At 34.8% G+C, this 24,374-nt stretch overlaps 1 protein-coding gene across 1 annotated transcript in view; it reads right to left on the reverse strand.

The window, feature by feature from the left end:
* The window catches only part of LOC141679101 (adenine phosphoribosyltransferase 3-like), a 28,207-nt gene extending 20,782 nt beyond the window's left edge, over positions 1-7,425 (reverse strand). Inside the window, exons 1-2 of the mRNA XM_074485589.1 lie at positions 7,208-7,425; positions 7,075-7,109 (exon numbers count right to left, since the gene is read on the reverse strand). Of these exons, the coding sequence (XP_074341690.1) occupies positions 7,075-7,109; positions 7,208-7,289 (117 nt within the window). The 5' untranslated portion in view covers positions 7,290-7,425. The remainder of the gene's footprint in view (positions 1-7,074; positions 7,110-7,207) is intronic.
* Between the last annotated feature and the right edge of the window lie 16,949 nt (positions 7,426-24,374).

The following is a 24,374-nucleotide window of genomic DNA, read 5'->3' on the forward strand; positions in this document are numbered from 1 at the left end:
GAGTATCCCAGAGATAGAAACTATGCAAGTGGATGAAGCTCCCAAGGAAACATGGATGACGCCCATTCTAGCTTACATTCGCAAGGGAACACTACCCGAGGATAAGTTTATGGCTCGTCGACTTCGTTATCAAGCCGCAAGATATGTGATATACGATGAAGTCCTATACAAGAGAGGGTTCAACCAACCTCTACTCAGGTGTGTTGAAGAAGAAGAAGGAAATTACATCCTAAGAGAGGTGCATGAAGGAATCTGTGGCAATCACTCGGGGGGTAGCTCGTTGGCAATGAAAGTGTTGCGTCAAGGGTATTATTGGCCCACAATGAGAGAAGATGCTACAAATTTCGTCAAGGCATGTGATCGCTGCCAGCGCTTTGCAAACTACTCGTCTATGCCGGCTACACTCTTGACGCCTATGGCAAGCCCATGGCCGTTCGCCATGTGGGGAATCGATCTTATCGGAGAATTGTCGAAAGCTAAAGGAGACGTCAAGTATGCAGTGGTTGCGGTCGATTACTTTACTAAATGGGCGGAAGCTACGCCACTGGCTACTATCACCGCAAAGAAAATCAGAGATTTTGTTTTCAACTCAATTGTATGTAGGTTTGGAATCCCTTACAAGCTGGTCTCCGACAATGGGAAACAGTTTGATAGCAAGGAGTTGCGACAGCTATGTGAGGAGTTAAAAATCAAGAAGGAGTTTGCGGCGGTCTATCATCCTCAAAGCAATGGACAAACAGAGGCTGTTAACAAAATAATAAAACATACCCTCAAAACCAAGCTGGAGGAACGTAAAGGGAATTGGCCTGAAGAACTCCCGAAGGTGATGTGGTCATACAACACTACACCGCGATCTACTACGGGAGAAACGCCGTTTATGCTGACTTACGGTTACGAAGCTATGGTCCCCGTGGAAGTTGGATCGGGATCACTTCGCAGAGACTGTTACGGGAAAGAGGACGCTGAGGTTAATCAAAGGCTTCATTTAGATCTCTTAGAGGAGACGAGGGAAAATTCTCAGCTAAGGCTAGCAGCATATCAGCAGCGCGTCGCAAGGTATTATAACAAGAAGGTAAAAGGACAGTTGCTGAAGGTGGGGGATTTGGTACTTAGGAAAGTGATGCCAAATACAAAGAACCCCCAACATGGAGTGTTTGGAGCTAATTGGGAAGGACCGTACAGAATAAAGTCTATCCTGTGGAAGGGGACTTATCACCTTGAAGACATGGACGGGAAGCTAATTCCGCGAGCTTGGAATGCGGAACATCTCCGAAAGTATTACCAGTAAGGCGTGGCTTTGGCCCCTTGCATATTTCTTTTATCATTTTGATTTATGCTCAGTTTATAGGCTAGAATTAAATAAATTCCTCCTAGCCTAGGGGGGTGGTGCATGTACCACTTACTTTGGGACTAGTTGAAGGGTCATTTTTCAGAAATAATTTCCCCACAGAGCATAGTAGTCGTGGGACTGGTGCACTTTTGACATCAGAGCGCATTATAAATAAAGTTTTGAAACAAACAAAAATCTAATATATTTGCTCAAACTGCTTGGTCTCATGACGCGTCCTAAGCGTAGGACGCGCCTTAATCTAGGGTTTTATATGAATGAAACACAAGAAAAATGTACTATTTCCAAGGACGCGCCCAAGTTATCTTGGTTGATGCTCCTTTGGACTGAATGTTACTATAATATTGACAACATAAGTAAAAAAGAAAAAGTGCTTGTCAAAGACGCGTCCTGCGGGAAGGATGATGTATTTTGGATCAAAGGTGAGGCGCGTCTTGAGTGATAGTTCTATGTGGATGTTGACTGAAGTAGTGGCTGCTAAAAGGATCAATAGAACTTGAGTAAAAATGTAACTAGGCAGTGTACTATTTCCAAGGACGCGCCCAAGTAAATATTGGTTGATGCTCATGATTTAAAAGCAAAAGCAAGTCCCTACCAAGGACGCGTCCTCCCTGAGATGAAATATTTTTAAGAAAACATTAAGGCATGTCAAACAGTTAGGACGCGCCCCGTCGTGCTTTGTGCCTTGGTTAAACACACAAGTACAGTGTAATGTCGTGTTCATGTACTTTCCAAGACAAACAAAGACGCGTCCAACTAGAGAGGACGCGCCCATAATGGATATTTGCTTGACGGGAGTAAAAATAATAAGTTAATCAAAGGAGACACGCCCTAAGTATGAGGCGCGCCCATGTAAAAAAAAAAGGAGAGTGCAAGTGGATGAAGTTCAAAAATAGTCTTTACAATTTGCAAGGCTTTAAAGGGCCTGCGCCTTTAAGGATAGTTTAGAAAAAGTACATGAAAAACATAGGACGCGTCCTAGGCAACAGGCGCGTCTTAGGGCTTGTCCTGGTCATTTGCAGGGGGAGGTTGAGTTTGGAGTGGAGCAGGCTCAGGGGACGCGTCCTCCTCCTCTAAGCCTAGGAAAATCCTCTTGTTTTTGATGGAGTCTGCGGCCCTTACCCTGAAATCGTTTACCCATATCTGGGTATCTGCATCAAACTTGGAGAATGTATACTCTGGGTCGTTGGCAATAAACCCAGAGCACCATTCCTCAAACCCAGCCTGGAAGCCGTGCTGGTAAACGAGCTTTTTCTCTTCTGTCCACCCATGCAGCCTATCATCATTCAGGATGTCGAGCTCCAGCTGCATGGTGGAGTTCAAGGTGATGACGTTGTCCACTTGTTTTTCCATTGCAGAGACATTGCCTTCCAGAACAGCTTTTTCTGTTTCTAGACGCGTCCTCTCTCCCTCCAGGCGCTTGATTTCAGTATCTTTTTCTTGTGTAAGCAGGGCAATGTGTTTTTCCAGAGATTTGACCTTGTCTTCGGCCTGGCTCTTTGCAGTATCAGTAACTGCAAGACGCGCCCTGAGCCTTGCCGCCATGTTGGCACTCTGTCTGGCATGAAGGTGAAGCTCAGCAGCGGCCTTCACCATGGTTTTTTCTGTTTGTTGCTCTGTTCTGAAAGTCCAGCCTCTGACTTCATCCTCTGAAAAATCCCCAACAGAGGACGCGCCCAGGTATCTAAGAACGAAGGACTGATCGTCAGGAATGATCTTTTGGCGTTTCGAGGGCGCGTCCTCCCCCTCCTCAGGAATTTCAAACGCGGGAGTCTCTATTATCTTTGGAGGAGGAGAAGGAGTTGCAGCAGGAGGTGGGGTTTTTGCCTTTGAATCAACCTTTATGGGAGCTTGTTTCCTTGCCCTTAGTTTTTTGGAAGCCCCAATTGCGAACCCTTTGGGGAGTGAGGCCATATCTGTAATATAAACATTGAAAGGAATTAGTTAGGTACAAGGAGACGCGTCCTAAAAGTAGGACACGCCCATTTCATGATATAAAGGACTACGTGCATGTCAGATATAAATGAACATAAAGATAAATAAATGTATGGTAACGACGCGTCCTAAAAGTATGACGCGTCTTACCTAAGACGTTTTCTATAATAAGGAGACATGCCCGGGGGGTAGGGCGCGTCCAAGGTGATAGTGCATATATGAAGTAACTTTTATAAATTATGCTAAAATTAAAGGGAAAAAGTGAGCATAAATACGATGCGTCCTAACGCCGTGACGCGTCGTACGTACAATGATTTCTTACCATGCTCTAAATCCACCTTCTTGGTGATGTCTGGCTGAATAATTTCTGTGGCTTGGAACCCTTTGGACTTTTCAGAAGCAGTAAGGATAGGTTTCCCATTGTGGAAATCTCGAAATTTGCAGAGGGAACCCACTCTTGGGGACAAAGCTCCTATTTTCTTCAAGTTCTCCTCGGTGATCATGTCCCTGAGGTTGAAATGTTTTTCAGCATACTGTAACACCTTTTCTGCTCTCTTCTTCTTCTTTCCTGCAAGCTCTTTCTGGGTCCTTTTATCTAAGAGAAGGGAGGATAGGTTACAACAAAGAAGACAAAGAAAGGGGTATAAAAGAAAAGGCGCGCCCTGATAAAGGGGACGCGTCCTGAATGTTGGACTCACTTGGTTCCAAGTTAAAGCGAACGCGTGTCCTTTTGACATCATAAATATAGAAGAATGGCTCCTTCCAGTCTCTTTCGTGGCTAATTTTACCTTCATTGAATCCCTTGTTGTTCAACCATTTGTTGACTACCAGGAAGTGGTACCCGGGAATTGATTTCCTGATGCTGTAAAAGAAGCTGAATTCTTTCATTGAGGACGCGCCCAGCCTTAAGTTATGGTACATGATGAACAGAGCCCAAGCTAGTTTGTATGAATTTGGTGATAATTGGACTGGAGCTACGTCGTACCATTTTAAGATTTTCTTAATGTATGGATGCAAAGGCGCGCCCACACCCAAAGAAATTAACTTTGGGGTAAGCACCATTCTGGGGATCCTTTGGTTCCCGACATTGAAAATGTGCGGCCTCATGGTTCGAAGAGGGCGCGCCCAGATTCCCTCCATGTCATAGTACTTCATGTGCCATTGAATTTCCCAATCGGTTGCCGTCGAGTCAAGAGCTACGCATGCCAGCTTGCCTTCTCTTTTTCTTCTAGCATTCTTCTCTGCCTCAGTTAGAGTGTCAAGCCTGGTCCAGTCACAGTCCACTTCAACATCTGAGGGATTCCAATGTTCCAGAGGGGAGTCTGATTTCTGAGGGGATACTGGATACGTTTCGGGGTCAGGAATCCTCCTTTCGAATTCATTCACGCTGAGAGGTGACGCGTCCTGAGAGGGAGCCGAGCCTTGAGAATTTGACGCGTCCTGGGAATAGGACGCGTCCTCGCCTGAAATGGCTATTTTTTGGGGTTTTTGGCTTGTGGTTAAAACAATTTCGTCGTCTGTCCAATCTTCAATGGCAGCCCTAGTATCGAGAACCGGAGTTCTTTGCCTTTTGACTCCCTTCTTCTCCATTCTTGAAAGTATGGGAACATGATCCATGGAGTCAGAACTGGAATTGGACATTATTGAGGTTTTTGATTTAAGGGAACAGAAGACGCGTCTTTCTGCTCTAAGGAAGGAATTCGTCCTGTGGATGTTGGGAAAGTCGGGTTTAAAAGAGATCAGGTGTGGGGAATAGGTTCCAATACGCTTGTTGAGTGCTTTAAACGGGTGAAATGGTGAAGAAGAAGACGCGTCCTCCAGCTGCAAAAGAATAAATAACAATTTGAGGACGCGTCCATGTTTTTTTTAAAAAAAAAAAAGAGGGAGAGAAGAAAAGGAAAAGAAAGATGGAAGGATATTTGGAGGGCGCGTTTTGAAAATCTACCGCAGGGGGGGTGTGCTACAATGATGCGTCCTAATAAACCTTTGGTCCTATGTTACCTTTGTTTGGGACAACTTGAACATGTCTTAAATTAGAAAATAGAGGACGTGCCCTAACAGAAAGACGCGTCCTACATGATTATAATAGCGGAATGTTAATCGACTGTTAATTATTTGGGGGAAATATGATGAAATCCTAGAAACATGTAGTTGGGAGATCAGGGAAGCAAAATATGTTATAGTTACAGATATATACACATATACATACAAGGAGAGCTAAGAATGGTGCATGGAAACTTGAAGCATATGAACGGGTTTTTACTCATTAAACTCGATTTACTTAATTAAATAAGAAGGTAAAGGAAGATTTGTATACCTTATGAGTTGGCGGTTGGATTGAGCTAAAGAAGTAGGGAAATGGCTGGATAGATCACCGGAATTTGGACCTCGAAACTCCTGCTTGAAAAGGTGGCAATGGCGGTTGTATGAGAGAGAAAAAGAGATGGTAGTGGTGGTGTGGTGCAACTAGGGTTTTTATAGAAGAAGGATGACCCTAAGGATGACAGCTGCGCACCACATGCAGAGGGTGAAGTTAAGACGCGTCTTCCCGTCGTGACGCGTCCATATATTTTGAGCCAAATTTCGCTTGAAAAGAAATTCCAATTTTGTTTTTAACTGCAAATGGAATTTGGGGGGTAGTTGTTATATCCAAAATTTGGCATTGGATAGACTCGGGTCAAACGCGGGCTGGTTAGAGTCAAACTCGGCGTTGCAAAAGGAAGGACGCGCCCAAGCCTGTAGGACGCGTCCACCACGATGGAGGTATCTAGCAACTGCGGTTTTTTAGCAATGAAGGTTGGGGTACGCGTCCAGAGGATTAGGACGCGTCCTGTCTCTATGGAATGTTGTGAGGAGTAGTTGTTGGAAAGATAATGCAGGTTTTATGAGGGTCAGGACGCGTCCGATGTCTCAAGACGCGTCCTCTGTGTGGTAGATGTATTTTCGAGGATGGGCTCAGGACAAAGCACGCATGGAAAGGAGCAATGAAGAGGTATTTTTACTAATGTATTTGTTGCAGGTACTCTTTGAAGAATTCCCTTCTTGAGACGGTCAAGGAGGGGGATGTCCGTGAAAAGCTTGAAGGCCTCCAGGGGTATGCCTGATGATTGAAGGCCTCCTCCTGTATTCAACGGGTGTCCTCGTTGGGGATGTGGGGTTTACCTTGGTGTGTGCTTTGGGAGCTCTGTTCTTGTATTCAATGGGTGTCCTCGTTGGAGAACTTTGGAGTCATCCTGCACTTTGCACCCAAGAGCTTGGGATCACCTGTCCTGCTATCTGGTGGGTTATCCTCATTCGGGGGACAGGGACGCGTCTGGCATTTGGGGTGAACCGTGGCTATACCTGCATTCGTTAATCAAGGGAGATAGCTGTAGCGGAGTGTTATCCTTGCGCAGGGAGATGCACTATCCGTGAAGTCCTACGATTACGGATGAGCCTTGGGCCTTTGCGGTTGGGCCTCATAGTTGGACATTCCTAAAGCTAGCAGAAGATGGATATTGGATGGGCTTCTATTGGGCTTAGGAGTAAGAAGTCTCAATGCATTAGACTTCTTCTTCTACGAGAACTACGTCAGGCTTGATCCCTATATAAAGGGTACGTAGGCACATTGAGAGGGTAAGAAGTTGAGAGCTGATAAGAGAGCCACCACTTACTCTGATCAATCTCAGCCTAAAACAACTATAAACCACCACACACCGCTTAAGTTTCCGGTAAAGAACCACCGTCACAGATCTTAGTTCCGGCGAAAAACCTCAATCTTTGTTGTTACCAGATTCCTCCGTCAACAGAGCCAATAACAGTGTAGTTATATCTTGAAACATAATCCCTGCAATAAAAAAAACCCATCAAACTTACATACATATGTAAACATTTATTTATTCAAAAAATAATAATAATTTAAAATTTTGAAAAATAAAGAAAAACCTGGTTTGGGAAAATTGGGAACAACACGAATTGTGGATTTGATGTGAAGGATGCGAGGATCATCATTGCAACAAGCTGACATTGTAGTGAAATAGAGTGAGCTAGCCAAGTGTTCTAACTCACTCTATATAATAATATATATGTATGTGTGTATAGTTGTTTATGCCTGGGAGAGACTGTGTGGAGTGAGGGGAGGGAAAATAGAGTGGGGAAAAGGAATTTTATAGAGGGGGCAAAGGAACGAGACTGAAATTAACAAATGAAATAGTTGTTTAAGAGTAAATTTAGATATTTTAATAAAATTATTCGGATATTTCAATTCTTTTATTATATTATATAAAATCTCTTATAAGTAATTTTTTCAAGATTAATTTTTTGGAATCAAAAAATTATTTCAAAAAACGAACTACAAATTACTAATATTAGTAAATTTCTTTGATCAAATTTTTAATTTGATTCAAAAAATTATATTTTTTATCAAAAGGGTAATTTTCAAATAGAGTCAATGTTATTAAAATAATATTGATAATTATAATCTAAGCGATGAGCATTGGGTAATCGGGATATCTTTATTTTTCTTTAAAAAATTAAATATATATATAATATTTATCAAAAAATTATATAAATTTTAATATTTATTATTTTTTGTTTTGTATCAAGTTTTAAACATTATTTTTAATTAATAAGTATTTATAATTTAAATACAAAATAAAATAAGAATCACATGAATTTAAAATGAATTTTTTAATTAATAAAATGAATATGAAAATTTTTAAATACATATTAAGAATTTTAATGTAGGAGCCCCTAATTTTTTGCAAAATTTCTTCCACTCCCTGAATCGTGTATGTGACGCCCTCAATCTCGGAGTTAGAAAATGAGGACTCACACACCATTAAATTAACATTAAATAAGTATAAACCCCGATTAACTATTAATAGAATCTAACAGGATTAAGTTTGAGAAAAGATTACAACTACCAACCAGATAATATATAATACAACCCAAAATAATATTTAATTTACACAGTCGATTCCGACTTGGAACCGACAGATTACTCATTGTATCTTTACAAACTCTTCAGCTAAAACGCTTACTCACACAACTGGTACTACCTGCTCTGGCATTTGGAAGCCTACGACACAGTAGGGGCCACTAGGTACGCTCTTACAAGCAGTGCGCCTAAGCCTGCCCCTCTTCTCGCTTAACTGTCATGGTTAGAACAAAGCAAAATATATGAGCAAAAAAATTCATCAAGTAACTATATGACAATTATATAATGCAACAATATCAAATAACCAAAATTGCTTTTAAGGCTAACTACTTTACTTCTCTAGGTGGCAGAATTCTGTCTTTGGGCTATGAAAAGGTTATGAAGAAAGATTTGGACTCTCATGAATCAGGGCTCTCAAGAATCAGTGCTCAAGATAGGATGAAAGCCGACATTATCACAAATCATTAACGGAATCTCAAGGATATTTCAAGTGGAAAGCAATAATCTACTCAACTCTGAGAATCAATTATATGACTGATAACAATATCAGAACAAGAATCAGGGTTCTCAAAGCTGTATGTTAAACAATAACACAATCAACTCTTCTCAAATCATTTAAAATCATTTCATTTTCAAAGAAGCAATTGCTAAGGCAAAGTATTCAATATCTTTTTATAAAGTGATAGGGAACCCTTGATTGGACTACTTTAACTTTCATAAATTATAATACGGGTGATCAGCCTGTACCGACCTCCATCTAGTCGTTAAGGTACCTATGGCATAATTTAAGCCTTAAACTATACTAGCCCCGCTAGTCTCTTATATGACTAGACTAGTCACACTAGTATCTTACGTCTCAATCCAATCCATCAGGAATTCATTTGGAAAACCTTCTGTTGAAAAAGAAAGGTTTTACTAAGTTCATTTTATCATTACCAAGAATATGAAATCATTCGGACTCTTTCAAGTCGAAACTCATTCTTAAGTTCAATTTCAAGTTTCAAAAGAATTGAATGAATCAAAAGTAATCAAAGATCAATACTATGGTCGAGATCAAATGATAATCAAATACGTAAGTTAGGGATTCAGAACAATTCTGAAAATCACTACAGAATAAGGTTTACAATGAAGTATATAGGTTAATCAAAACAATACGCAAGGGAGTTCATAAAGGTTCTTATAAGGTTAACGAGAATTCAAGATATCCAAAGGAAACAATAGGTAATCAGGATATGAATCAACATGGTTACTATAAGGGTTTTGAACAATAATCATATCAAGTCGTTACAAGAATAATATCAGGGTGTTTCAAAGGATCAATAACAGGTATGGCACAAGAATCAATAGGGTTCAAGAATCAACAACATGTTATCACAAGTGTTATAAGGATCATTACTCTATCATGGTACCAACAATATTCTCTCTATAAACCATTTTTATAAGTAGGCAGAGTTATTTGTCTGAATTCGCTTTCCTGTTTTACGGGGTTTGAGCTACTGCCACCTAGAACACCTTTCCCTTTTCTAGCCTGAATGCCTTCACGCTCCGAATCTACAATTTAAACATAAATCCCTTATTAGCAACTTATTCAATACTCGACGTTGCTCAGAACGTCTAACGATTACCCCTTATCGCAATACCCTAACAGTATATACTTGATCATATTCACATAGCACGTATACGATATACTCGTATACTTTAAATCAAATAGTCATCAAATCACCTATTACGACGCAATTATAACACATAGCATGCAATTCCTTATACCCAAACTTTATACTTCAGTTATAATAACGATTGTACATTCCTATATCAAAACGACTTATTCTCCCCTTCTTAATCCATAAAATTCGAACTGAACTAAACAATATATTTAATACTTCTTATTATTAGGGATGGCAATCGGGTCGGATCGGATCGAGTATTACAAAATTCATATCCAAACCCGAAAATTATATCCATACTCGAACCCGATCCGAACCCGAAAATGAATATCTGAACCCGATCCATCGGATTTCGGATCGGATTCGGGTTGGATATTTATACCCGAACCCGAAACCCGAAACCCGAACCCGAACTCGAAATTTGAAAATTTGTATAATTATTGATATTGTAAGTGCTTGGGATCGAACATGTGACTTGTAGAGAAAGAGTTTTAACGTGTCATCTTCAACCACTACACCACATCATTAATTGTGTTATTATATGTATAGCTAATATTTAAAAAATCAACTCAATTGAACCTAGTTTTTAGATTTATTACTAAAAATGTTTTGTTAACCTTATAAAACTTATCACCCGTTTAATAATTGAATAATTATATTTTATTAAACTTTATAATTAGTTAATTGTTAACATCAATATAAAAATATATATTCTAAAAATTATATAATGATATGTATAATGTATAATATATATTATAATATTATAATATGTAATATATAAAATTTTAATATTTTATATATAGTTAATATATATATATATATAATAATAATTCGGGTTTTTTCGAATTTCATGTTCGGATCGGGTTCTGATAGAGTTTCGGATTTCAAATCGGGTTTCGGGTCGGTATACCTAATATCCAAATCCAAATCCAAAAAAAATTGGATTTAAAAATTAAATCCATATCCAAATCCAAATCCAAAAAATCGGGTTCGGTAAATCCAAAATTTCGGGTTTCGAATCGGATTAATTTGTCATCCCTACTTATTATCTTAAGATGCACTCATATATCTTTACATGCATGATTCTAATTTAACATCCGAGCCTCATTACAACTTAGATTCAAAGAACGACTCCATAACACCTATTAATCACCAAAATTCGAATCAACAAGTCACCCAAAACAATGCACCATTCGGCCCTAATCAAATACCACAACATGCAAAGACAATTTCACTAATTGAACTTATTTTAAGTCAAATTTAGCAAGACCGATCCTTAGTATCACCCTCTTTTGAACAAAAACTAACCAGATTTGCACTTAAACAATACCATCACATGCATTTATCAAACTAAGTTCACAAATCAATAAAATCAAAATAATTCTAAGAACAATCATTAACAAGTCATTTACATCCATCGAAATTAACTTAATTCTTTTTAAAAAATCAAGAATCCCTTCGGTTTTATAGAAAACACCACATGCAACTATCGAAAATAAAGTTTCAATATTATAGAGTTCAGTTTATACATCATTACTCACCACCGGTTCACTGGAGTTCATCACCGGTGGCGGTGGTTTCACGGTGGTGCCCCCATTCGGGGGTTTCCAACCTTGAACCTCCGATTTTTAACCCAAAAGTACAGCAACTAACACATTCATCTCATAATCATCATATAATTGACAAAATTTCAAGTCAAACAATGAAAGGAATCAAGAGTTGAGCTCTCGGCTCAACACCGAACACAAACACACACGCACACACGCATGCAAGCACCTACACACACGCACATGATTTAAAGTATATATATGGAATAAGCATGGAATTTTATGGAAAAATCCATTGAAATCAATGGGAGAAGAGGGTTGTACCCCGAGAGAGAGAGAGAGAGAGAGAGAGAGAGAGAGAGAGAGAGAGAGAGAGAGAGAGAGAGAGAGCACGGTGAAGAAAGAAAAATAAAGGGGGAGGGTGGAATTATATAATAAGGGGCAGGGGTATTTTGGTAACTAGCAAAGTTCTATTCTTTTCTATTCTCTTTTCTTTTTATTCTTAAGCTTAAAAACGAATTTAAATATTACATAGCCCTCTCATAAATATGAAAATGAAAGGAATATCAATTTTAAAATATAGAGTTCGAAATTAGCTTTCCAACCATATTTTTAAAATAATTTTTGAGCGTACGATTCATTTAATACAGGTTTTACAAGATTGCGCTCAAAATTGAATTATGGCTCGATAAGATCATTTTAAAATACACCGATCACCAAATAATTTCATCCATCATCTTTAGAAAGTCTGTAGGACTATTTTTAAGATAACAAAACAAATTTAATGTCTTAACCATACTTGGATAATTTTATAAAAATATATACAGGTTCAATAAACCTCATTTTAAATCTAATAAATCCCTTAAAATCATTTAAAAATAACCAGAGCATATAATTAAGCATATTTTTAAGCACTAGCACGTATTCACATATCACGACTCATATCATGCCACATTCGATCATAAGATTTCCCCTTTTAATTAATATTCACTTTTCGCGTAACGGGTCGCGTCCTATCTGACGGCCCGACGCTGAGCGTTTTAAACTACGCTTCTCAATCATCCTCTTTATATCAGCTGACACGTCAAACTGAAATATAATATTTATTTAAACATTTCCACTTCACATAATTCACATAATCACGCTTTATTCACATAATATATAATTACAACACAAAAGTATACTTTATTCACTTAATCACGTCACGAATTTCTCGGTCGCTACAGTGTAAATCTCAATCCCCGCCTCCTTTGATGTGGGAACTGAATTCAATCCTTGCCTCACTTGATGTGGGGACTGAATTTGGATCGGGAAGAAAAAATACCCATTGTTGATCATTCTATGTATAAAATGTTTAAAATAGTTCTTACTAGAATCAGTTTTTCATAATTATTAAATTCATGTTATCTATCTTCTAATCTCTATTTTGCTATTAAATACATTAACATTTACAATAATTCGTATCATTTTACAATCAAATGCTACATCCGTCCTGATTTTTATTGTCCATAATTATCATTTTCACTCGTCCCGTAATAACTATCCACATTCTATAACTATGGTAAATGATGATGTGTAAAAGAAAAGAAATAAGGTGAATATTGTTATCCCAATTCTATTCTATGCCAATTATTAATGAATAATTTTAGAGGTACCAAAACCTCGTTTGTTTTAATGTGACCCACCTATATAACTTCGAATTCCTTGAAATAAAAAAAAGTTAAGATGTTTGGTTTGCTCAATTTTAGATTAGGCGAGGGAACTCCAAGTTCGAAGGTTTTTGTTGTTTCCTTAGTCCACCATTGTCACAACTCACAAGTTACATAACTATCTAATATAAAAATATTAATTACTTATCAAATTTAACTACATGAATTATTGTTGCATAACAATAAACCAAACACAGATTTTTTAATTACCTAGAAATTTATAATTGTAACTTAGTTACGGGGAAGTTAAAGTTCTTATGTAATCACGTAATTGACGAAACAAATAAGGCCCAAATTGGCATCCAAAATTGTTTTCAATTGTCACGGGTAGTGGTTTCATTACCTACAATTCAATTAATAATAATGGACCCCTGCATTCACATAAATTATCTCGATAATATCCTCCCATTTGTCAAGGCACCAATGTCTCATCAAACATTTATGCCGAATTCTCGAGTTTACTAAACAAAGAAAATATAAAAAATCAGGAAGGAAAAAAAGAAGAAGATATTTTGTATATAATTTTCTTTCTTTTATTCCCAAGTTTTTGAATAAAAGAAGAGAAATAGAAATTGTGTTGAAATATTCAATATTATTATTAATGCAATTTATTTCTTTATAATCTCGGTTTTGGAAAGAATATGTTGGTGTGAAATTGATTAATATTTAACTTCACTTTTTAATTTTTTTCAAAAATTTCAAAATCCGTTATAAAAAAATAATAAGCACGTGTTTTTTTCATTTCTGTCCAAATTTTAAACTCGGATCCATAATGTTAATGAGCAAATTTAAGGTACTTGATATTTTAAAGAAGTATATGATATGATATAAATTGTCAGGTTTATAAAAAAAAATATTATCGAGTGATAAAATGATGAAAAATATAACTTTAGGTTCTAAAAAACATAATTTTAACGACCAACATATGTACTAGCTATTAATAAACTCTATACAGTTAAATATTTTTAAAATAATAAGGTTGTGACTAATAATAAATATTATTTTAATGAGTTTATTACTTTATCGGAAGTAAAAATACACTGTGTCCATTATGTTAGAACCGGAGAAAAATATTATTTTAGAGATATTATTACTTTATCGAGTATTATATTATCGAGGTTCAACTATACTACTTTGTTTAACTTGCTACCACAAAACAATATTGATGATGTAATTTATGTATTGCTTATCTAATTTATATATGGCCAATATAAATATGTAGAATGATTTATCACAATAATTAATTATTATGTTTTTTTAAAATTTTAACTAAAAATTTTAAAAAATACTTTATTTAGGTTATCTATTTCTATAATAATTTTTCTTAAATGCATATGAGTCGCTTCTAACCTTTTAGAGGAGGTCATTTATAATCCAGCGCACACTAAACCAAGTGCGATGTACAACCGCACGAATCAACGGTTCCTCTCGTACTAGATTGAATTAATATTGCGGCACTGTCATCAATAAGGTAAAACTAACATATCTCTATAATTATGTAAAATTATACTTTAAATTTTTTTTGTTCGACAAATGTGATTGATCAAATATAATCCTCTATCTTTTTTGCTAAAGGAATACAAAGCCGCAATTCTAAATTTTTTATATATCTCTAAATATGCCACTTACATGATAGGTAGATGTCACATAGATTTGTTATCATAGATTTGTTATCTAATAATTTTGTACCATTAGAGTTGTTTTTAGATATAATTTTAACTAATATATTATAGGTGACACCATTCGAGCGTACATTTTTTTTATATATAATTAATCATGTAAGTATATATCACGAGTCAAACTCGTGATCTCTCATAAAAGGGACACGAACTCAACCAGTACACCGGCAGTTTTATCGGCTTATCGTCAGAGCGTGTACTTTTCTCCTATAACAAAATTTTACATAATCACTTTGTTATTCTATTTTAGTTAACAAGTTTTGTTATCATCCTTGAATATTGTTTAACAGCTTTATAAATACATGGTTAAATCAAAGGTAGTAATTTATACCCGATCAAAACTTATTCTGACACATAAAAATTTATTTTTGACCAAAATAACTTTGACCTTTACCGGTTAAAGTTGTCACATATTTCAATAAAATGAATATTTTATTTTATTATTTTTACTCAGGCCTCATTACAATAAAATGAAATTATATTGGAAAGAAAAGTTGTTCGAAAATGGTTTTGACTCTATTTTATTCCAAAAAAATGAGTAACCGGTTCTCGAAAAGTACACAAAATGAATACTCAAAAAACTAATCAAGTATCATTTTCTAATGAATTTCCCCCTCATATGTACTTATATACTAATTTAAAACAAAACTATATAATAATACTTATATATTAAAAATACACTTGAAATAATAAAATTTAAATACAGCTTACTTGTTTGATAAATATTAACTGAATAATCAAACATTAGTTTTAATAAAAAATCACATATCATTTCTAATAAATGTGAATATTTTAGAAAAAAGCTAAAATATATATAATTTTACGTTTGATCATCTTTTGAGATAGTTATAAAATAAATTAATAAAAAATTGAGAAAATCAAACTCGTGTTTGATCGAGTCAAATCGAGTTTTGACTGATTTTTTATAAAATTATTTTTTAATCCTATTACTCAAAACTTGAATCAGTCAAGGGGTTAAAAATAAGTACTTACTAGTGATTTTTAGAATACCGCTCATAAGAGATGCCCATCTCTAATTTTTGACAAAATTGTACTATTCATATCTCAGTTAATTTATTTTTGCACTTTAATGGCTCAAACAAAAAACATGCCAATTGTTTGGCTAAAAAAATCTTTTTAAACCAAAGGGGTGGTGGGTACAGATATTGCCAAGTCTCATATACATATATTGCCAAGTCTACTTTGAAAAATACGAGCTCGTACTTTTGCTTTCTCATATATATGTAACGTACAAAAATCATATATTGCACGTGCCACAAATATTTGTAGTTATATGACACAGGGATGAGAGATCACGCAAATGATCTCAGGTAAAGCAAAAGTACCAAATATATGGAGTATCGGAAATGGATAAAAGCATGCACGTATACGTTGGATTGGAGAAAGAGAATCTATAAAGACATAAAGCTGTTCGGATTTTTTTCAGAGTTCCAAAATAATACCGCATCTATTTATGTCTGACTCATTAATTAGATAAATAAATATGGGGTTTGCGACGAAGATTAAGAAAAAATGAATTTAAAAAAAAATGAATAAAATTGTGAGATTAATTAATATTTAAGGTATAAAATGAGTCTAGTAAAAAAATGTAGTGCATGTGGTTCTTTTTATATTTTAAAATTTTATTATTTTTGAAATGCATAAATCTGGAATATTATTATACATAAATGAACGGACAGAATGAGTATATTTTAATTGGTATATAAATCGGGGACTCGATTTAGAGTATTCGAAAATTAGAGGTCAGTCAATTTGGACTTAAATGAGTAATCCATCAATTACTTGAACATTAAAACAAGTATTCAAAATATCGTATGGATGAAGACGTAAATGAATTGAACCGATTTTACTAAAAAAATCGTAAATTTTCAAATTTATTCCAAACATACTCACAAGCAACAGTAATCCTCCGTGATGTTGTAGGGTGGAGGACAAGGAAATGTGGTTATATACTTGTGTTGTGTGTACAGGGGATGAAGTTAGTGAAGATTTGATGAAAATCAAACTAAAATTATTTCATTCAACTATACAACCTCTTACCACTATATTATATTGTCACATATGCTTTTTATCATATACATAATATGTAAGTGTGCTATATAAATATTTTATTTAACCTTAAAGATACTTACTTGAATTTCGCAAAAAAAAATATAGTTAGTTGAATATTTGTACAATTAATTTTTAAGAATTAAATTATAGATATAAAATTAGGCATAGTACACAAATGGATTATTATCTTATTTATTAATCATTTTTTAGTTTGAAAATATATCTCATATATTTTTAACATATTTTTTATTATAAAAAGTAATTAAAATGTACATATATAATTTAAAAAAAAATATTGAAAATAGAATCGCTTATATATAAATAATTTATATTGGTATCACATATTTAGATAAGTTCGAATTATAATGAGTCAATACATTTTAGAACTTGGCCCATTGTTAAAAAAATTTGAAATTTGACTACATGACATGGCCGAAAAACATCGTCACATTATACGTTTAGTAAATTTAAATTACAAGTTCGCCGAGAATATCTTACCAATAATGTGAATTTTTTTAATATTTTATGTTAATATAAATTAATGTGTTTGGGGTCTTTATAAGATCAAGTCAATTGATTATTTATATTAAAATTACTAACTTCACTCGTAACATATTATTATTTTTGAAATTTGTCCAGATTTTAAGAATATTTGAAATTTGAAATGAGATCTCACGAGATTTGTTAAAACTACGATGATATATTAAATCGATTTATTTGTCATTTTCCACTTTAAAAAACTAGCTTTTTTAAAAAGAAATCTTTTAGATAACAATATTCATCGATCAAGATAATATTGTACAAATATTTTAAATTATTTTAATATTTTGAATTATTCAAATAAAAGTTATATTTATACTATATTGTATCATTTGATTCAATGCATTTTATATTATTTAAGGAAAAAACATATATTGTTCAATAATTTGAAGGATTTAACAAGGTCAACTGATATTTATAAAACTTTATCGAACTGATTTTTTTTAATTTTTGGAGAATAGTATAAAATGTTATCAAATTATTATATGAAGAAATATCAGAGTCGTAATGAAAGAAACTTAAAAATAGTTTAAGTAACGATATAATTACAATTTTTCTTTCGAATTCTTGATAAAAATCATGAATATCAATAATAAGTTTTAAAAATATATAATTCAATTTTAAATTACAGCCATGATTGATACTCGGTTGCGTAAAAAATAGATATGGATTTTTTTGTCAGTGATAATGTGAATATCATATATAAATTATAGCAATTTATTTATTACATAATTTTAATTTTTGAATAATTTAAATCCATGTTATTTAAATAATCAATTGTCTCACTATATGTTAATAATGATTATACATGTACATAAATCAGATATTTAGCATATAAATAATTGAAATCATCATAATTTACTAATAGATGTAATATACAATAATTTACATGCTAACACACACATACTGTTAGGTAATGAATCACACACAGAGGGGGGTGAATATATTTTTCTGATTTTAGGCTTTTCTTGAAAGTTAATGGTTGAACAAAGTAAATTAAATCATGTATAGAAAAGTTTTAATGCAGAAATTAAACTTGCATAAAATAAAGAACACAAATCTTCAAAACTCACTTAATTTTTATATTAAAAATTAAGACTATTTTGTTACAAAATTTCTAAACTCTTTAATGTTAAAGATCTCAGCTTCTTCTTGAGAGTGATACAAGAGATTTTATCTAAATTATTACTTCTAACTAGAGGACCAGTGTTAACTTTATAACTCAGTTAACTGCTGGTTTACACAGTGTATAATAAACATGCTATTAGCTTTTCTAAACTGTCACTTGTCATTTCTCTTTATAGAAAAGCAGATCTTTCATTTCTGGCTTAGCATATCTTTAGCATCCTGTGTTTACTTTAATCTTCCTCTGTCAGTTAATCCTTGCCATTGATCTTGCACACTCTTCAAACTGCTTTTTGTAGACTTGTCAATCCAGCTGCTGGATTATTTGTTGATTGTTTATCTTGGATATTGAACTGATCTACAATTATGTACTTTGAGACTGTACCTCGAGATCTTCAGTTTGAATTAGTAGCACATTTGACATCTCGATAAGTACATAGGCTTATCGATATTTCTAGCACTCCATATTGAGTTTGACTTGTAGAGGTCTTCAGCTTGTCGAGATTTCTAGTCTTCAGATCTTCACTATGACTTATCGATAACTTTGAGTTCTCTAGTGAAGGAATGACTTGTCGATATCACCAATCTTCAGTTCTTTATTGGCTTATCGATATCTTCTTGAGTTCTCGAGTAGCTTTCCTGACTTCTTCACTCCCGGTGGATATTTCTCATCCGTCGAGTAGATATATAGCTCATCCGTCGAGTAGATATTGCTCATCCATCGAGTAGATGTTGCTCATCCATATATAGCTCATCCGTCGTGTAACACCCCCAAATCCGGGGTCGGGGATCCGGGTTGTCACGAGTTCCATTTCCCTTAATAACACCCAATCTTAATAAATAATCAACTATTCTGTACTGTGACCCCACCATAAACACACACACCACAAGTTATAGTCTCAGAGTTGAATATCCAAAATAATCACAAGTCGTTTTATTCCACAATTATATGCCAATACACCTTAAAAGGGTTTCTGAATAAATTTACATTTTCTTTGCCATTATTACAATTGATAAAGATACATAAGTCTGGTACATCAAAAGTTGAAAGCCTAGCCTATTGGTAGTTCCTACCTCAGCTACAGCGACATCAACGCTTCAAGAAAACTGCGGAACGTTTCCTAACCGCTTGCGAATTGGAAGCTTGGTTTTGTTCATCTTTTCTATCTGTTGTTGTGTGATGAAAGAAGAAAGCAAGGGTGAGCAGCAAGCCCACCAAAATAATATGTATAATGATTAATAATATATGAGCCTTCTCATAGTACTCATGAAAGTCTTGGTCAAAAGAAATGAACCAAGTTTGATATCTTAATGCGATGAAGTCGCAAAATATTCAGTATATATACATATATACTTTTCAAAATATTGGAAGTCCTCTTCCATGCATAATATAAACAGAGTTCCAGTTTATAACTGTATAAAACTATCGTTGCAAGGTGATCTCATATATCTAACCTTGTCACAACGTTTTTATGAAAATCTTTGACATGCATAAGATAATCATTTACTAGATATAAGTTTAAAAGATGAAGTTACAAGATACTCCAATATACTTATATCTTTTTCCAAATACTACTTGAACTACCACCGTTCAAGTTATAATTAGTTCAAAAGTTCATCACATAGATGAGACTACAAGATAATACTTGAATAGATTCAATCTTTAAAATATCATCAAAATAAAATGAAGTTATGAGATACTTCATTTGATGCACACATCAATTTGAAAACTTGACCCTGCCAACACTCAACAATCGCCCACCCGTAGCCTTTCTATCGAAGTGCTCTGGGTAGTGTTGCAGAAATATCCAATTGGATGATGAACTCATTACGGGAGTTTGCCGCGCCAGGAAGACCACTTAAGATGATCAGTCGTAGTAGTGCAACCCCACCATTTTCTACAAGTAGAGGAGAACCTGTCGGATTTACTTGTCAACCGAACACTGGACTCCTAAGGAATGGACCGTCTTAGCGGAACTTCCAGGCCATTATGGGCCAATATAATAAGGCTGGGCCGGCGCCACTCGACCACTTACGCCACTCCTAGTTCAGATGAAATCCATGACTCTGAAACGTAAAGCTCGTCCCCCCTTTTCCCAAGTAGAAACTTGTTGATACGGCTCCACCAAGAAGTCGTATCTAGTTGGAAAGGAAAACTCACCGATATTTCCCAGACGATGCCTGTTAATGGATTAACTTGTTCCAAGAATTTTACTTCCCGAGTGTTGGGTAAGTAATCAAAATTCTTTTATCAAGACAGCAACCTTGTTGCGAATATAAAACACACCACAGAACCGGATCCCTCAGGTTTTGAACGAGTATTTAAATCCCCTTCGAAAGGAGGATCTTAAATATAAAAATGAGTTTTGGGATCCGCTCTAACTTTTAAAAATCATTTTGAAGACTCGCAAAACATTTTTGAGAATGTTCGGAGTGATGCTGATTTAACAAAATAAATCAGTCCCGATATATTAGAAAATATCTGAATATTATTATTTAAATAATATTCCCATAAAGAATAATCTTTATAAAAATAATGGAAGTAGAAGTTTTAAAACTTATACTTGAAATGAATATTAAATAACCAAAGACATACTTATACGAAAGTACTATCTTTATTTGAATAATCAAAAGTGAGTTTGATTATCGACACCTTATTCTTTAATAAAATAAAGAATATATCTCAGTAAATAATCGGAGTCATAGATCCTCAAATGAATATTCAAAATAATATTCAATAAATAAATAAGCTGAGTCATAAGCCCTCGAATGAATATTCGAAATAATATTCAATAAATAAATAAGCTGAGTCATAAGCCCTCGAATGAATATTCGAAATAATATTCATTAAATAAAATAAGGTTATGGAATAAACCTTATTCGATTAATAGTTTTGAAAACTATAATCATATATATATATATATATATATATATAATCTACTCGGGATCCTCGACTCCCGGTTTTAGAAAATATTTTCACCTTTGGGTCCCTATACTAAGGGTATATGCAAATTACCGCTATTCTCTAGCATAGGTATTATCAACTGAACCAACATATATATATTTCAAGAATATGAAACAGGCATGCATATATACCATATCACATGCTACAATATATAGCAAGAATTTGCTAAATAACCATTATGCATCTATCACAAGATAATGCATGTACAAATGTATACATCACAACAACAGTATAACGGATAGAAAACTTGCCTGAGTGCTCCCGGATAGACTTAAGCTTAGAGTGGGTCCGATAACCTATGAACAACAACATAAGTCGGAATTAAACCCCGGTCGCTTAAGAAACTAGACTTAAACCATTTAGAGTCCTAACGTTCGCTTTCGCGCTTAACGATTCACTTAAGTCGCTCGAGTACATCTCGGCTCCACCATTTTTAATAAATTAACCATTAAGGGTTTTAAGGCGATTCTTTTGCGAGTGTCTTACCAACTTCCTAACACACTTAACATAATTGTTTCATACTTCAATTAGTCCTTTAAGATCTTTAACCTATGTTTCGAAGTAAGGCGAGGGGTAATGATTCGTTCGCGAAATGTCGTTACTTAAAAAGGCCGTTTCTCCTAAACCGTACATCGGAATCAAACGAACCACATATCAAAACGAAGCTCGTAACATGAACTATCTAAACATGGCAATGGTCAAAACCTAGCAGGGAGTTCTCGGGTCCTAATGTTATGAACAAAAGCAGTCTAAAGTAAATCGGACATTACGACGGCTATGTTTACGCGATTTCCCAATTTTATACCATTCCAATTCAACCACCAATCAATCCCAATTCATTCATACAATCAACATTCATCCAAAACACACTACAACAGTCCCAACACCTCAAGTTCTTCCAATTTATGTTATTCTTATCATGAACTTAAACTATACTTAATTCCTTTAACAAATCAACAAGATTCAACATTCATACCACTACCACTCCAACCCAAACTCTAAACAAACAAGCTTCATGCTTCACATATACTATATTACTCATAACCATTCCTAAATACTCAAAACTAAAGCTAGGGTTTGGAGTTTATACCTTTTTGAAGCTTCTTAATCAATGAAAGATCCTGGGAATGCCCATGGAAGCCTTGATCTATGCTTAAGCTACCTTGAACTTTCATAAAAAAACAAGAAAACCAAAGTTATTTCTTGAAGGTTACTATTCACCATCTTCTTCCTTAATTTATTGGAAGAGATTGTGAAGGAATTTGAAGTTTAAACTTATAGGATATCCATATCTATGTACAAGGAACCTTAGATAATTACCTTGTGATTTAACAATGCTTGGAACTTGATTTTTGATTTTTCTTCCTTTGAAAAAGAAGAAAAGCCGAGAGCAAGATGATGAGAATGAAATGATTTTGTGTTTTTTGATTTGTTTGGCTTAGCTTGGTTGTTTTTTTTGTTTTGTTTTTGGTTAATTACCTTAAAAACCTTATATTTGTGTGGTTATAAACCAACCACACCTCCTCCTTCCCTATGTCATGCTTGTATCACCTTATTGTGTCATCATCTCTTACTTGCCCTCTTTTCATTGGTTGGATGACCTCATCATCCCTAACCTCCTTGATTAACCTCCTAATTGTTTGCCTAGTGACCGCTGATCTGTTATACGGTTCGCTTAACTTTCGTTTTCGTTTATCGTTTGAGGGATCATACCCGGGATCTTATTACTTGGGTTTCCTTAACCTTTCTCAATACATTATAATCCTTTTATGATCCTCTCTTATAATCCTTTAATTTAAATCCTTTTTATCCTGTTACCTTATACTCAATTCTTTCCGTATCTAGTGGATTTCCGGGAAAAAATCAAAGTGTTCGGAATTGGATTCTGACGATCTTTACATACAGTTATATACCATATAGAGTACTAATAAAATCTCAGAATATCAATAACAGAACCCCTACATAGTGTGGCATGAAAAGTTTTCTCATTCAGCAAAAACACTATTCATAAGGGTTTCAAAAATTTTCCAAAAATTGGGGTTATTACAGTCTCCCCTCCTTAAAAGGATTCCGTCCCGGAATCAGATAGAAAATGAATAGGGATACTTTCTTAGCATTACACTTTTTAACTCTCAAGTAAATTTTCCCACATTGTGGTCCTACCACCAAACTCCGCCTAGTTTGATAACCCTTCTCCTAAGCACTTGTTCCTTTTCACTCTATAACCCTTCCTGGTTGCTCCATATAGGTTACGTCTGGTTGCCTGTCTATGCGCTCATATGCCCCTATTTATCTGGCATCCGAATTACACTTCCTTAACATTGATACGTGAAACACGTTATGACTTGCTACATGTTCTGGGGTAAGGCTAGCTCATATGCTAACTTCCCAATACTTCTTAATATATCCAAGGGTCCGACAAATTGTGGACTTAGCTTTCCTTTCTTTCCGAATCTCATCAATCCTTTCCAAGGGATACCTATAACATTACTAGGTCCCCTATTTCATACTCTTTGTCCTTTCGAGTCAAATCAGCATACTTCTTATGTCCATCTTGGGTTACTACCAGCCGTCCTCTGATTAGATCTATTATATCCCTGGTCCTTTGGACTACTGTGGGTCCGAGCATCTTGCGCTCTACAACTTCATCCTAACATAAGGGAGATCGACATTGTCTTCCCTCAAAAATCTCATAAGACGACATCTCGATACCTGACATACGATTTATTATCGTGAGAAAACTCAATCCGCGTTAAGTGATCATTCCAAATTCTTTCAAGTCTATTGTACAGACTCTCATCATAGCTTCTAGCATTAGAACTTTTGCTTCTCAATACCCATTCTTTTCCAGTTCGTAATCGCTACTACCTT

This window comes from Apium graveolens, chromosome 8 (assembly GCF_009905375.1).
Source record: "Apium graveolens cultivar Ventura chromosome 8, ASM990537v1, whole genome shotgun sequence".
Taxonomy (NCBI): Eukaryota; Viridiplantae; Streptophyta; class Magnoliopsida; order Apiales; family Apiaceae; genus Apium; species Apium graveolens.